At 42.2% G+C, this 17,016-nt stretch overlaps 1 protein-coding gene and 1 long non-coding RNA gene across 2 annotated transcripts in view; both read left to right on the top strand.

Moving 5' to 3' along the window:
• The first annotated feature begins 5,271 nt into the window (after positions 1-5,271).
• Rbmxl2 (RBMX like 2) lies at positions 5,272-6,892 on the top strand. Its single transcript, XM_090348254.1, has one exon. It carries the CDS (start codon positions 5,391-5,393, stop codon positions 6,597-6,599), a length of 1,209 nt encoding a protein of 402 aa, XP_090204380.1. The 5' UTR covers positions 5,272-5,390; the 3' UTR covers positions 6,600-6,892.
• A 681-nt stretch (positions 6,893-7,573) lies between these two features.
• LOC150053261 (uncharacterized) overlaps positions 7,574-17,016 on the top strand; it is a 90,446-nt gene continuing 81,003 nt past the window's right edge. Inside the window, exon 1 of the long non-coding RNA XR_016538083.1 lies at positions 7,574-9,291. This is a non-coding gene — a long non-coding RNA (uncharacterized LOC150053261). The remainder of the gene's footprint in view (positions 9,292-17,016) is intronic.

Here is a 17,016-nt window from a genome sequence, read left to right as displayed (position 1 = left end):
TCCAAATGTGTAGGTTTAAGTATCAATGCAAAAAAAGGAATCTAAAAAATTACAACAGGCAAATTCAAAACTGGCCTTAGATATCAATAGGTAACTTTGATATTACTAACAATACATAATGCTAGCTGAGAATTATTTGCAGTGCTGTCAGGTTCCTATAAGTAAAAGGCTGCATAGCTGTAAATCTGATCATGCAACAGCTGAAGTCTAAAAAAATTAAGCTACAGCCTGTTGAGTCAATGTCTAGCACTACAATCAAAAATGTTCACTTTTTTGCTTTTAATTTTTGGATAAATTTTCTTAACTGCTTCGTAACAGTGGCTCTGGAATGGGGCTGGAGAACTCATTAAGGGGACCACAGACTCCCCTACAACTCATGTTGTAGATGAGTATTTGTTGAATGGAAAAAAGGGGTATTGTCAGAATGAGCTCTCTTAAGGGCTGCACTTTCTAAATCCTGAGTTCTCAAAGTTCATGACTCAGACTTCCTTATGGTTAATCCTTTCTGGCCACTGGGTTCCGCTTCCCGTAGTTTTGGACCATTTCTCAAATTGCACCTCAAAAATCACACCCTACGAACAATTGAGCACTGTCTTCAATACCATCATCTTGCTAAGTTTTTTTTTTTCAAATTTCCTCCGCTTGCCCTGAGATTTAGTTTAATTCTGTTATCTGTCTCCCTCATTGTATGCTTCAGTGAGGATCACAGTTCTTTTTTCCCATTTTATTCCCAGTCCGATGCAGTGCTGCATAGAACCCTCATTCAAGAATGAATAAGGGAATGAATGGATCCCAAAGTATCTGCTGCCTGTGGGGCCATGTGTATTACTTTACAGCTTCCTGGCCACCCCTCCATGTGTGAGATCTTTTGTAGGGAAACCTGACTACTCCTGTAGCTTAAACTCCCACAACTCCTATCTTTAGAAACTTGAAGCTGCATATCACTTATCAGTCAGTGTATGCCACATCTCTGCCGGGCTTTGAGATTGAAAATAAGCTTGGGATCTGGACCAGCAGCTCATAGGCTTGGCTTCCCCAATCTGCACCCACCAAGCCCGTGGGGTAGGAGGTGTAGGGCTCAAGTCCTTGTCTGAAGCAATGGAGGTCCTGGCTGAGCTTTTCAGTTACTCCAACAGCCCAGTGCCTCAAAGAGGGAAAAGATGTCCCTGTCCCTGGCTTGGCAGCGAAGCAAAATCAGAACCTTGGACAGCGCTCAATGCAGCATCCACTCTTTGAGTTATTTGCTGGATGGGTCATCAACTGAAAACGGAAGTCAGTCTCTGAAGCCACTTCTAAAGAGCAGGGATGGATGTCCCTTACAGTGGAATCATTGTTACCATTCATTGAGATAACATAGAATGTGTGTCTGGTGTGTGAATTAAGGGAAACATTGAGAGGATTAGTCTTCTAGTTCACCCAATCTGAATAAATGAGGAGGTGGTCAGTCTACATTTGTAGAGACAGAAGTAGAATGGTAGTGACCAAATGCAGAAGTTGAGGGGATGGAAAGCTGTTTTTTGGGGTTTTTTTTGCCAATCGTGGGGCTTGAACTCAGGGCCTGTGCATTGTTCTTGGACAGTTTTTGCTCAAGGCTAGTGCTCTGTCACTTAAGCCACAGCTCCACTTCTGGCTTTTTCTGTGTATATGGCACCAAGGAATCAAATCCAGGGTTTTGTGCATGCTAGGCAAGCACTCTACCACTGGAATACACTCCTGGTCCAGAAAGTTCTTTGACAGTTTCAGTTTTGTAAGGCAAGGAGTTCTGAGAATGGGTTGCCTAACAATTCAGATGCTTTCAAATGCTTAAGATGACAAATTTTATGTGTATTTTACCACAAATTTATATTTGAAATTTTAAGGAACCCAGAAGATTCTCAAGCTGCAGACTGCCTGGGAAGCTCTAGCCATTGTCAAGGAACTCGTGGCAGCACTTAAAAAGCTCCATGTCTGGGCCAGGAGTTTGGCCTAGTGGTTAAAGTGCTTGCCTAGCAGCGCAAAGACCCGGGTTCGATTCCTTGGTACCACATACATACAAAAAAAAGCTGGAAGTGGTGCTGAAGCTCAAGTGGTAGAGCTCTAGCCTTGAGAAAGTCCAAGGACAGTGCTCAGGCCCTGAGCTCAAGCCCAGGACTGGCAAAAAAAAAAAAAGCTCCATGTCTCTAGGTTGGCCTCAGAATCTACCTTGAAAAATCAGAGTCCCAGAGAACAAGCAGTGGGTGCTTCTTCCTGGGAAGTTTTCCTGACATTCACACTAGGGAAGATGGAAATTCCATATTGTCTGTGGGATTTCTGTCTTGAGTAAAGAGAGACATGCAAGATTATTCCTTGTGCTCCTTAACTCATTAACCCAGCTCTCTGCAAAGATTTTTTTTTCCATCCAAAGGAATATAGGAATTCTTTTTATTGAACTGTGGTATCTGTTTCTAAATGGTAGATAAATTTCTTTTCATCTTGCAGCTTCTCTGCCCCTAAATTCCTATGTACAATTCCGTTCTCACTCTTCTGGAGCATTCTTGGGTCAATGTAGCCACTGATATGAGTCCTTGGGGAGGTCAGTCCCATTATCTATTGTGCTCCTTTGGTGTGCTTGTCCTTGTGCAGTATTCACAGCTTCATTCTCTATCTAGATTACTCCACTTGGCAGTCAGTAAATGTAAAAGGAAGAAATCGCCCCATGTCATGATTTGACGAGGGACAGTATTCATCTGTCTTTTACAACTTCAAGTGCTAAATTATTGCAGTTTTGAAATTAGTTCAGACTTATAATTTATGGAAACCACAAGTTAGAACCACTTCACTGCAGCCGACCTGCCAACAATGCACAAAGTCACCAGAGACCCTGTGTGTAGCTGGAATACAAACTAAGAGAGGTCTTGTGTTCTGGTCCAACTCCTGATATTTAGTGGCAGAACTAAATTGTAGTATATATGGCCAGTGCTAAAAAAATTGAGACCTGTTACTGGAAAACAATATATTATCACTCTTTGAATCCTGCAGTGGCCTCCAAGCCAACTACCAATTTGGGGATTCCCTCTCTCCTCTCAAGTTCAAAAACATCACTAGAACCAGTCATAGAATGCAGGTAAGCTTATGCAGTTACAGTTTGTTATAAAAGATACAGATAAATAGGTGAAAGGGTACATTAGAAAGGCAGGGAGAGTTTCCATGCTCTCTCTGGGCTCACCAAACTCCTAAGAAATCCAGGTGTCCACCAGCCTGGAAAATCCAGGCTTAAAAGCAAAAGAAACCACAGAAATTGCTCAAAATTGCGGAGTTTAACACATCACTGAAGGATGAGTAGGTCACAGAAAAAATGGGGAATCTAAAAGTTTCATTCAAATTGCAAATGATAAAAGCAAAAAGTTGAACTTCACAATTTTAAATAACATTTAGAGAATGCACTTTCTTCTAAGTATATATGGGATAATAAACATGCACATATACACATGTACACACACATTAAGTCACAAAGCAGATGTCAACAAAATATATAGCTATCATACACATGCATTAAAAAATAACCAAAATGTCTTTATGCTGGAAAACTTAAAAGCATACTATGTATAAACGTGGATTCAGGAAGAAATGAGAAAATGTTAGGAATGAAATAACGAAAACCCCATTCATCTCTGCTTAGCTGTTAATCAGCATATACAAATAAGTGTTCATCTTAGATATAACAATTCTAAGAAATATCTTTAAGAAATACTTGTAAAACTCTTAAATGTGATAAGTGTCCTATCTAAATAAAAACAAAATACAAATTTTAAATGTGAAATATAGAGAAAAGGAAAATTGCTTACAATTAAAATAGTGAAACAGCATTACCAAAGTTCAAAGTTGATCTTTTTCAAAAGACTAGAAAAATAACATTAGGAAAGACTGGTCACAAAAAGAGGGCATGGAGATGGGGAGGAGATGAATGAGCTAAGGGCTGAGAGAACAACTATTGACAAAATGTGATACGAACCAGGATTGTGGCTTAGTGGTAGTGCTTTCCTAACATGCACGAAGACCTGGGTTTGGTTTCTCAGTACCACATACACAGAAAAAGCTGTAGTGGTGCTCAAGTGGAGCTCAAGTGGTAGAGCTCGAGAAAGCCCAAGGACAGTACTCAGGCTCTGAGTTTAAGCCCTGGGACTGGCAAAAAAAAAAAAAAATGTGAATTTTAAACAAAAATGTGTATCTTGGTAAAGATATTTTACAAAAACCAAATATTGGGGTTGAGGGAATAGAAAAACCAAGACGAAAGATTTTGAAGTCTGGATAAACGAAAAATGAATAAACTGATATGCTAGCTGCTAAAATATACCCGGAATACCAGTCCAGATGATTCTTATTCCCCCAAGTTTTCTAGCTCAGGATGGGAAAAAGAACGAACAGGCAAACACTCATCATGCTTAGACTTCTAAAGAATGTGGCCAAACTAAATCATCAATTTTTAGAAAATGAATACATCCCCAAAGGTGGGGTTTACTTGTAGCATAATAATGTTTACAATAAAAAAATCTGTTCAATTTACCACAGGAACTGATAGGATGCATTTAACATTAAATTCATGCATGCTGAAAAAGAAACCAAGCATCCCCATTAAAACTGGAAGCATCATTTAACTTCCTGTTTCCACTAACTTTCAGCTTAATATAGTTATCACACGTGCGTCTTCATATGTTATATTGGCGTACACGAACTTCCAAAGTTTTTGAATATACTGTTTTTATTTTACCCTCAGAGTGTCTGTGCTCTGCCTTTAAAAGGCAGTTTGCACATACCTAGGGATAAATAACAAGACGGGACAGAAGTTAAAGAACAAACAAACAAACAAACAAAACGTATGATGCATGCTAAGACAGACAACCACCAGTCAACATTTTCCTCATCCATCAGGTCCCTCTTCACCCTTAGATAAGTGAATTCACACACACAACTACTACTTCACTTACCGATTATTTTTAGTCTTTCTTTAAAAAAAATTGAAGATTTGCGGACCTATCTAAAATCATTGTAATTTTTCCCATTCAGATTAATGTGGGGTGGGGGAATCTATTTTCCCAACCTTGCAGCTGTTCTCAGGGGCAGCGCACTACCAGTGAGCTTGGCTGGCTGAGAGTGGAAGTCAGGGGGCGGGACCAGGCCGGTCCAGGGTGCAGGGCCGTCGACCAATCACAGACAGGGGCCTCCCACCGTCCCGGGGAGGCCCCTTCAGGTTAGAGGCTCAGGTGGGGGGGGGGGGGCGGGGAGGAGGCGCCGCCGCAGTTCCGGCCACGCCGCCCGACCGGTAGGAGGCGCCCTCGGCACGCCGCCGCGCACGCCTCAGGCACGTCCCTCCGACGCGCGCGCGCGCCCTCGCTCGGCTTCCCGCCGCCACCGCTGACCGCGAAGCCGCCAACATGGTCGAGGCCGACCGCCCGGGAAAGCTCTTCATCGGGGGCCTCAACCCCGAGACCGACGAGAAAGCCCTGGAGACGGCGTTTGGGAAGTATGGCCGCATCTCCGAGGTGCTCCTGATGAAGGACCGGGAGACCGCCAAGTCCCGGGGCTTCGCCTTCGTCACCTTCGAGAGCCCCGCCGACGCCAAGGCGGCCGCCCGCGACATGAACGGCAAGTCCCTGGATGGTAAGGCCATCAAGGTGGCCCAGGCCACCAAGCCGGCGTTCGAGAGCAACCGGCGCGGCCCGCCGCCGCCCCGCAGCCGCGGCCGCCCGAGGGGCCTTCGCGGGGCCCGAGGCGGCGGCGGCGGCCCGCGGCGCCCCCCGTCCCGGGGCGGGTCCGCCGACGACGGCGGTTACGCGGGGGACTTCGACCTGCGGCCTTCCCGGGCCCCGATGCCCCTGAAGCGCGGGCCGCCCCCTCGCCGCGCGGGGCCGCCCCCGAAGCGGGCCGCGCCGTCGGGCCTGGTGCGCAGCGGCGGCGGCGGCAGCGGAGGTGGCGGCGGCGGCGGCGGAGGCGGCGGCGGCGGCGCGGGGATGCGGGGGCGGGCGGTGGCCGCGCGGGGCCGCGATCGCTACGCGGGCCCGCCTCGTCGGGAGCCGCCGCCGCTGCGCCGCGACCCTTACCTGGGGCCGCGGGAGGAGGGCTACTCGCCCCGGGACGGCGGCTACTCCAGCCGCGACTACCTGAGCGCCCGCGACCCCCGCGACTTCGCCCCGTCGCCCCGCGACTACGCCTACCGCGACTATGGCCACTCCAGCGCGCGGGACGACTGTCCATCCCGAGGCTACTGCGACCGCGACGGCTACGGGGGCCGCGACCGCGACTACGTGGACCACCCGAGCGGAGGAGGCTCCTACCGAGACCCCTTCGAGAGTTACGAGGATCCGCGCAGCACCGCCCCGACGCGGGGCCCGCCGCCGTCCTATGGCGGGGGCCGCTACGACGACTACCGGGGCTGCTCCCCAGATGTCTATGGAGGTGGCGGCCGCGATGGTTATGGAGGCGGGCGTGGCGATCGCTACTCCGGGGGCCGAGACCGGTCCCTAGAAAGGGGGTGTCCTCCCTTGCGCGATTCCTACAGCCGTTCAGGCCGCAGGGAGCCCCCCAGGGGCGGAGGCCGCCTGGGTAGCCGCTCTGAGAGAGGGGGAGGCCGGAGCAGATACTAAAGCAAGGAAAAAAAAATTATTTTTTAAAAAGAGAGAGAATGCCTACTGAACAGACTTGGGACCTAAATTCTTTTTTCGCCAAAGAAGAAATTGGTTTTGATGGTAACTACCCAAGGACTAGTACAAAGAAGAATTGGCTTTAACCGTTTACGAATTCATTGTTAACTTTCCTCTCCCATTTTTTAATGCTTTTGAGAGGAAACCGAAAAGTTTGGGGAAAAAAAAAAACTCGTTTAATTTCATGTTGGAATTGTTTTAAAAAGTTTTCTTTCAACAAGCTCATGTTAAAAGTATGACCTTGCACCTGCGTTCTAGTCTTCTGTTCCACAGTAGAAATCCTAAAGCCTTCCCTTCTAAGTTGGCCTGATAAATGAGGGAAATAGTTGTAAGATCCTTTACAAGCGTCCACCCACCTAAAATGGAAAATGGCTCATTCTGCCTATTCAAAAAAAGAAACTAGAAAAACTTTTTTGGGGAGAAGAGTGGGGGGACTGGTGTATGCTGCACCGTTTCAGGGTCTCATTCAGACTGAATCTCAGTGTTCTCAGTATTAAAAACAAGCCATCAACAACAAAAATCACTTAAATGCTATGCAAAGGAAGTTCTATTCATTCAGTAACTGTAAAACAAAACAAAAAAATGGATAATACTGGCTATTTTTCTTTTATCTGTGGTATCTTTGTATCTCTGCCCTCTTACTTCCCCAAATAAGATTTATAGGATTTGAGCAACGATGGAATGTTAAAAGTTTGGCCAGCCAGCCACAAAGCTGGAAAACGAAACAAACCCAAACCACCAATTGATAACATTTATTTTCACCACTAGTGAATTAAGAAAAAAGTAGAAAATGTATCAGTGATGGATTTAGGGTTTATAACGCCTTCCATTACTAACTACAGTGTACTGGTTCTGGTGGAGAGAATTGGGCTCCTTCCCCTAGGGGTGGAGGAATCAGACCTGAGCAACTTCCAGGAGCAAAGGTCAGCATCCCTGAAGGAGGCTGGCTTTCCCATACATCTGAGGACTTCAAACTGGTATGAAAGGGCAGGGACTTCCTTCTCAAAAAGCAGTTTGGGTTACATGTTCCCTACTCTTAAGGTTGGGAGCAGAGTTTGAACAGAGGAACATAAGAAAGACTTCCTCAAACACACTCCTGAAGGAAGATAACTTAGTCTTTTCTTTCTGCCCCAAGCTTAGAGCAAGAAACAACTTCTCCATTCAGCATCTGTGGAACTTTCTTGCTTATAAAGGTATAGAAACAATGGTCAGTGTAAAAACTGTTGGATGAAACAGATGAACACCTGAACAACAACAAAAATACAGAAATCTGAATGCAGTACATTTACATACACAATTCTAAAAAGATTTTTAATTTTTTTGCAAAATAATGTAGATGAATTAAAGAATAAGGCTACATTAGTGGCCCAGAAGATCAAATGCAAGAAATAGATTTTCTAAACCCAGGAGTTAATCTAGTAAAGGTGCATGAGATCTTTATGGAAAAAAATTATTCTTTATTAAAGGACATAAAAGAAGAACTAAATGGAGATCATATGTTTTTATGGTGGGAGACTAACCATTCTCAGCCTCACCAAATTCACTTGGAAAAATCAACTTCAAATGAAGTCACAACATATATTTTTCTTCTTAAAGCTCCCCTCCCCTCTCTCCTACTTATATCATTTATTATTGATCAGTGATGGAATATTAAAGAAAAGATTTGGTAACCTATAAAACAAAAATTAATAGTCTCATGTCACCAAAATTACAAAGAAACACGTTATTTCATTTTTTTAGAGACCCTAATGGAAGATATAGCCAATCTTAAATTTACATGGTGGAATGAAAAGAAGAGCCAGAGCAATTCTGAGAAACAATTAGGGAAGAGTCAAACATTTCAAGACTGTATTAAAGACTCATTACAAATTTTGGTAATCTTATCTGTATAATATCAACAGACAAGGATAGAAGGATAGACCAAGTTTATGAGCCTAGAAACAGGCCCACTTGTAGATGAATGCATGTTCTATGGGGGAGATAGCTTTAAAAGTCAATGGTAAAAGAATGGACTTTTTTTAAATGGCTGGCTCTACAAAAAGATAAAATGAGACAGATAAAAGCACACATAAACGCATGTTCTAGATTTGAAAAATTGAAGAGATATTTGAAACACTTAGAAGAAAATTAAGAAGAAATAGATTTGCCACTCTGGGGTAGAAAATTCTTTTTTAAGACATAAAATGCACAAACTTACAAGGAGAATGTTGATTAAAAATTTCACATTAAGATACAATTTTTTAAAAAGACTGAAATGTCAAATTGGAAGAATACATTTGCATTGAGATAATTTACAAAAGAGTGCTTAGAAATCACTAAGAAATACCAAGAAAAGAATGGGCAAAAACCTGCATATCTTCTAGTAGGGTAAATTGACACCTTGAAAGTAATTTTGGCAATACATAGTTAAATTGGAGGGTTCCTACCTATGACCCAGAACTTGCATTGCAATGAAAGGACCTATAGAAACTTGCACATGTATATAAGGATAAGCACAAAATTCATTTTACAACATTCTGAATGTTTAAAAAATATAAAAGCCTACTGGAGTGGATCCATTGAGGAATGAAGTTCGATGTAGAAACCAATGTGAATCGACGATATCTGAGTTACCAACATGGGTAAACCAACATGGGTAAGTCAACTATTTGGTCAAAAAGGTACATTGCAAACGGTAAGAAGAACAAATGCAATTGGAGTGATACACAAAATCAGAATAATGTGAGGATGAAGGAAGGAGATGAGATAAAGAATGGGCTTTTAGACAAATCTAATGTTTCTTTCAAAGCGTTAGATCTTTAGAATAACTTAAGTTTCTGTACAGTGGCATCTCCTGAAAGTACAAAGCATTGCATAATAGAAATTTTAGTATGAAAAATATGGCCCTGCACAGCATCTGACATCCCCAAATAATAACTTATTCTGAAACTGAGATGCAAAACTTGACAGTGATTCTTTCTTTGCTTTGTTCTCTCTAACAGGTGGTACCTTAATCTAGTTGATTTAGTTTCTAGAACCTTCCTATTCTAGAGTGTGTTTATAACTAATGTAATAACCACAAGGGTATAATTTCCATGTCTCATATCTCAGAATCAAATCTTTTGTCTGCCTGCCAGCCTGCCTGCCTGCCTGCCTGCCTGCCTGCCTGCCTGCCTTCCTTCCTTCCTTCCTTCCTTCCTTCCTTCCTTCCTTCCTTCCTTCCTTCCTTCCTTCCTTCCTTCCTTCTTCCTTCCTTTTTCTTTCCCTCTCCCCCTTCCTCCCTCCCTCCCTCCCCCCTTCCCTCCCTCCCTTCTTGATCTGAGAGTGTTGGGACCCTCAGACCATTTCAGCCTCCTGAGTAGATAAGATTAGTACAAGTATGAGCCACCAGCACATGGCAAATTTAATTTGACCACCGAGTTATTAATGTTTGTTTATAAAGACAATCTGGAGTTTAGATGAGTTCAAGAGGTTATATAGTTTAGGAACGTGGACTACATATACACACACACACACACACACACACACACACACACACACACACACACACACACACACAGATTAGCCCTAATTTTATAGTTGGGATAATGTATAGAGGGATTACAGTTACATTAATCAGCAGTGGGTGCATTACTTTTAATACTTTGATACCCCTTCCCTATTTCAAATAAACATATATAGAGTATACAAGGTAACAAAGTCAGAGATAGTGACCACATGAGATTAACCAAAGGGGGAAAAAAGGAGAAAAGAAATAACATAGTACATTAAGAACAACAATCACAAAGGTAAATCACTTGTTTCCATATTCTAGAGTTCATTTTGCTTAGCCTTATCCTATATGGTCATATGTATGTAGCTGTTAAGCTGTTGTGATCCTCTGTTAGGAGAATCCTAAGCATGTGTTAATTGTTACAAACCAGGAAAACCATGGGGCCTATGTTTCTTTGGGTCTAGCTTACTTCACTTAATATGACTTTTTCCAAGTCTTTCCATTTCCTTACAAATAGGGTGATGTCATTCTTTCTGATAGCAGCATAGAATGCCATGCTGTAAATATACCACATCTTCATGTCCATTCATCTTCTGAGGGGCATCTAGGTTGGTTCCATATCTTAGCTGTGGTAAATAATGCTGCAGTGAACATAGTTGTGCTAGTAAGTTTAGTATTCCCTAGTTTCTGGGCATTTGGGTAGATGCCAAGAAGTGGGATTGCTGGGTCATAAGAGAGCTCTATGTTTAAGGTTTTGAGGAATCACCATACTGCTTTCCATAGTGGATGAATGAGTTTACACTCCCACCAACAGTGTAGTAGTGATCCCTCCTGGTCATATCCCTGGGACAGCGTCTGTTGTTACTAGATTTCTTGATAATTGCCATTCTAACTGGAGTGAGGTGGAATCTTAAAGTTGTTTGGATTTGTATTTCTTTTATGGCCAGAGATGTCGAGCATTTCTTCATGTGTCTATAGGCTATTCTTATTTCCTTTTCAGAAAAGTCTCTCTGTAATTAGTTAGTCCACCTTTTAATGGGATGGTTGTTTCTTTGAAGATTTGTTTTGGAGAGATTCAATTTTTTTTAGCTGTAGAAATATTTTTAGATATAAGGCCTTTGTCTGTTGTATGGTTAGTGAAGTTCTTCTCCCACTCTGTGAACTATTTAACTTGCTAGCTATGTCCTTTGCCATACAGAAGCTCTGCAATTTAATGCAGTCCCATTTGTTCAAACATTCTTTAATTTGTTGTGTCTCTGGGTCTTTATTTTTTGTTTTAATGCATAGAGGAGTTACAGTTATATTCACCAGACAGAAGGTGCATTACTTCTCACACATTGATACCCCTGCTCATGTCTTTGTCCCTATTTCCCTTCCCCCACCCCTTTCTGGGTCTTTATTAAGAAAGTTTCAGCCTGTGCCAAGGAGTCTTAGTATATCTCCTATTCCAGGGTATCTGCTTTTTCCTCAGGGTCTTTGATCCATTTAGAATTAATTTTGGTGCAGGATGACAGATAAGGATCCAACTTTAGTTTTCTACAGGTGCTTAACCAATTGTGCCAGCACCATTTGTTGAAGAGGAGATCTTATATTTTTTTTTTGGCTCCCTTACCAAAGATTAGGTGGCCATAGATCTGTGGGTTGATTTCTGGGTCTTCAGTTCTATTCCATTGGTCCTCAGAACCCTAATATTTCTCTATTTTTAAATATATTTTTTATTGTCGGGGTAGTGTATAGAGGAGTTATAGTTACATTCACCAGATAGTTGATGCATTACCTCTCACACATTGATACCCCTTCTGTTTTTGTCCCCATTCCTTTCCCCTACCCACTCCCAATTATCTTGTTTTCTCCCTTCCCCTTTCCTATTTCATATAAATAAATGTATATACAATATACCAAGTAATAAAGTCAGATAACTGTCTTCCCCAGTTATAACAAGCTCTGGGTTAGTTGTAAATAACAATAGCCACACTTTTTGAGTTTTATTTTTTAAATCTGTACTCATCTTGAAATCAGGTGTCAGTCTTTTTTAAACCCCTCTCTGTCACTGCATATCCTACTTTTTCTGTTAAAAAAAATTGAGAAAGGAAGGGAACAGGCCAGAATAGATCTTCAACAGGTTGGGGCTGTTTATTGCAATATAGCTGCAAGGGGCAGCAACCTTCCCATGGGATCAGAGATTGTGCAAAGGGTGGATTTGGGGTCAGGTGTTTATGGGGTCTGAGCAAGGAGGCAGAGATTAATGAAAAAGTCATTAGTTCTAGAGTGGTTGGGGCTTTTTGGTTGGGCCCACAATGCTGTGTTTACTTTGGGCGGATTGCCCTGCCTGCAAGTCAAGTACCAACTTCCATTCCTAGGGTTTTGCCTGGTGTCTGATAATAGGGTGGAGGTCAGCCCTTCATTTCTAACTGCATGTTTTTTGTTTTGTTTTCTGTTTTTGTACTGAGGCTTGACCTCAGAGCCACATGCTCTTCCTCATGTGGTGTTAACCTTTGAGCCATATCTTTAGTTCCATGCTTTTGCCTTAATAAGAGATAAGAGTCTTGCAGATTTTATCTCCATACAGGGGCTCTGAACCTCCATCTTCACTGGTGAGATTGTTTAAAAAGTCATCAGCAGACGCAGTACCCTATTCCTTATGTAGTCTGAATTGAAGTAAAAAGATGCTGTTATCAAGGCCATATTAGCTGAGTGTGGTCAAAAGTTGCAATTGAAGTTGTATGGCATATGAAACTTGTGACAAGATGTAGTATACCAGCCTTTGTGATTGGGGCCACACAGAGCTGTGGGGACAACTGTGATGATATGGTCAGCCAGTGCAGCTGACTATGATAGACGGTCATAAAAGAATTGTGTCCAAGAGCCAGGAGCATGGCCTAATGGTATAGTGCTTGCCTAGCATACATGAAACCCCAAGTTTCATTCCTTTGTAACTACATACAGATAAAAAAGCTGGAAGTGGTGCTGTGGCTCAGGTGGTAGAGCTCTAGCCTTGAGAAAGCCCAAAGACAATGCTCAAGCCCTGAGCTCAAGCCTCAAGACTAGAAAAAAAAAATTGTGTCCAACAAATTTTAAGAAAGCCAGCTGGGCACTAGTGGTTCATGCCTGTAATCCTAGCTACCCAATAGGCTGAGACCTAAGGACCACAGTTTGAATGCAGTCCCTGGAAGGAACGCCCATAGGACTCTTATTTCCAGTTAATCACAGAAAATGCTAGAAATAGAGCTGTAGCTCAAGTACTAGAGTGCCAGCCGTGAGCAAATATTCAGGCCCTAAGTTCAAGCCCCAGGACTGGCACACACACAGACACACACATAAGCAAGTCAATCCTTTTCTGGGAAGAACTTTCTGGGGATAATTTTGCATAAATTAATCCTGTACATTATCTAATAAATAGAAGATAGAGACATTTAAAGTATTATTGTTATTATATTATATTATTGTTATATTATTATTGTTGTTGTTTTTGTCAGTTGTAGGGCTTAAACTCAGGGATTGGGTGCTGTCCCTGAGCCTTTTCATGATCAAGGCTAGTGCTCTTCCACTTGAGCCACAGTGCAACTTCTGGCTTTTGAGTTATGGAGATAAGAGTCTCATGGAGACTTTCTTGCCCAGGCTGTCTTTGAACTGTGATCCTCGGATCTCAGCCTCCTGAGAGGCATGAGCCACCAGCGCCCAGCTTAAATACTAGTTTTAAACCTTATTCATCATCAAATGGATTATTTAGAGTTAGGTTAAATTATATGAAAAATGTAAAATTGTAACTGTTGGTCTAGTTAATTATGAATGAGTTACATTAGTGCTATAATTTGTAACAATAAAGGCCCTTGTATATTACAGGACTTGAGAGAATGCAATTTAAGTGATAGTTGAAATAAGATACAAATGCTCAGGGGCCAAGGAGTTTAGCCTAGAGGTAGAATGCTTGCGTAGCATGCAGAAAACCCTGGGTTTGATTCCTTGGTTACCACATACATAGAAAAAACTGGAAGTGGTGCTGTGGCTCCTCAAGTGGTAGAGTGCTAGCCTTGAAAAAGCTCAAGGACAGTGCCCAGGCCTTGAGTTCAAACCCCAGGACTGGCACAAAAAAGATATAGATGCTCAATTTTTTAAATTTTTTTATTGTAATGTATAGAGGGGTTACAGTTATATTTACCAGGTAGAGGGTACTTTACTTCTCAAGCATTGATACCCCTTCTCATGTTTTTGTCCCCATTTCCCTCCACCCCTCCCAGTCATCTTTTTTCCCTCCTTCTATTTCCTATTTCAAATAAACACATAAAGGAATATACAATATACCAGGTAACAAAGTCAAATACTGTAACAATATGAGATTAACCAAAAGGCAACAAAAGAGAAGAGAAATAACATAGAACATTAAGAACAACAATCACATAGTATAAAGCTCTTGTTTCCATATCCTGGATATCCTTCCACTTGGCCTCATCCTTTATTGCCTTATGTATCTAAGTTTTGAGCTATTGTATTCCTTTGCTAGGAAAGTCCTAGGTTTGTACTAATTATGTTCCTTTGGGTCTGGCTTACTTCACTTAATATGATTTTTTTCCCAAGGCTTTCCATTTCCTTACAAATGGGGTGATGTCATTCTTTCTGATGGCAGCATATAATTCCATTGTGAATTAGTACCACATCTTGTTGATCCCATCATCTACTGAGGGGCATCTGGGCTGGTTCCATATCTTTGCTATGGTTATTAGTGAACATCGTTGTGCTAGTAGATTTAGTATGTCCTTCTTTCTGGATGATTGGGTAAATGCCAAGGAGTGGAATTGCTGGGTCTTAGGTGAGTTCTATGTTTAGTCTTTGGATGAACTGTCATAGATGCTCAATTTTTTATTAAACTAAACGAGAATATATGTATATATATTTTTTAATGTAGAGATTAGTTGAGCATCTGTAGTACATGCCTGTAGTCCTATTTACTTAATGTAATTGAATGAAGATTGGTCTTGTTTTGCTATTCTGTTTTGACCTCAGATAGTTTTTGCTGAGAGCTTATATAGGTGAGGGTGAAGGAGTGTATCGATGTCACTAACATATACTAATTTAAATAGCTTGGTATTGATTACTTGGAAAGCTGAAACTAGAATTCCAAAGTATTGGAACTCATGAAGTTGAGATCTGAGGTTCATGTGAATCCTGTCTCCAGTTAACTAGCAAAAGTTGAAAGTGGAACTGTGGCTGAAGAGGTTAGGTGCCAGCTTTGAATAAAAAAGTGTGCACACTCACACGAGCAAACATGAAATCAGTTCCAAGTGAAACTAATATGAAAAAGGGAACAGGCAACATGCAGAGAAGCTGGAAAGTAGTCAAGGATTGTCAGATTCATGACCTGGAATGAATTGTGAGTATAAACTCTCAGAGCTCTAAAGGTGTCAGGGACAGACTGTTTGAACCAGGTGTACCAGAGTGCCTGAATGAGAGAAGGGGGAAGGGAAGGGAGAGGAAAAGGGAGAGGGAGGGAGCAGGGGGAGAGAGGGAGAGAGGAGGTAGGGTTTGAAATGAAACAGACAAGGGCATTGTGTTGAAGTAAATGAGTTGATTTTAGTCAGGGGAGGTTTTCCCAGAGGATATGCATTTTCATATTCCCCCCCTAAACCTGGAAATTACTCTTTGGTGCATTTTAACCATTTTAAATAATTATAAATTTACTTGTTTCTAGTTGTAGTCAATTTGAGACATTCCTCCTCTTCATTGATTTTATTTGCCATATTTTCTATCTTACATGGACTTTATTTCATTGCTAGTTGGAAGCAATTAGAACTTAAGACAGGGTTGGTGATTGAGCTGTACTTGATCATTATATTTCTAGAACTTGAAAGATGGACCAAAGAGAATGGAAGGAGAAAAAGATCTATCCTATATATAATCAAGATTTGTATATTTTATTTAATGGAAAAATTGTGTTGGTGTTTTAAAGCTCCAGTGATGCCAGGAGTGGTGGCTCACACCTGTAATCCTAGCTACTCAGGAGTCTGAGATATGAGGATCAAGGTTCAAAACCAGTCTGGGCACTAAAGGACCTGAGACTCTTATCCCCAGTTAACCTCCAGAAAATGGGGTATGGGACTTGGCTCAAGGGTAGGGCCGTAGCCTTGAGCTGAAGATCTCAGGGACAGTGCCCAGGCCCAGGGGTAGGGCAGTAGCCTTGAGCTAAATAGCTCAGAGACAGTGCTCAGGTTGAGTTCAAGCCCCATGACCCCCGCTCCCCCACCCCCCAAACTCTAGTGAGGTGAGACCAGATGTGCCTCCTGACATAGCTCACAGTGGAGTACCAAATTGCCACTAGATGTCACCAAACGCTTAAAGATAAGAGCTTCCTGTGCCCTTCCATGCCCCTGCCCTCTAGGACTTGGGCTCCAGGGCCTGATAATTTATAGAAGGAGTGGTGCTTAGGTCTTCCTTCTAGGTAGAGGATAACAACATGTAGATATGTGGAAATTTCTATTTAATGAGATACTAAAAACATTGGGTAAAGTTATAAATTCAGAAGTACAAGATGATTTGTCCTGCACTGGCTTTGAGCTGGGCATGGTGGCCCATGCCTGGAATCCAGCTACTTGGGAAATTGATCTTAGGAAGACTGAATTTTGAGGCCATTCTTCACAAGCTGTTTAAGAGACTCAATCTCAGCAGAAATAAAGCCTGGGTATGGTGTTTTCTATCTGTCATCTCAGCTGCTTGGGAGATGTAAACACGAAGATCATAGCCCATACTGGTCCAGGCAAAAAAAAATGACCTGTTCTCAAGATAACCAACCAAAAGCAAAAAAGCTCAAGATCATGGCCCAATTGGTAGAGTGTGAGGCCCTGAATTCCACCCCTACAACCAAAAAAGTATTAATTTATATATACAGACAAATAC

The sequence above is a fragment of the Megascapheus bottae genome, chromosome 16 (assembly GCF_031878675.1).
Source record: "Megascapheus bottae isolate mThoBot1 chromosome 16, mThoBot2.hap1, whole genome shotgun sequence".
Classification (NCBI taxonomy): Eukaryota; Metazoa; Chordata; class Mammalia; order Rodentia; family Geomyidae; genus Megascapheus; species Megascapheus bottae.
This window is presented reverse-complemented; position numbering and strand designations above follow the sequence as displayed.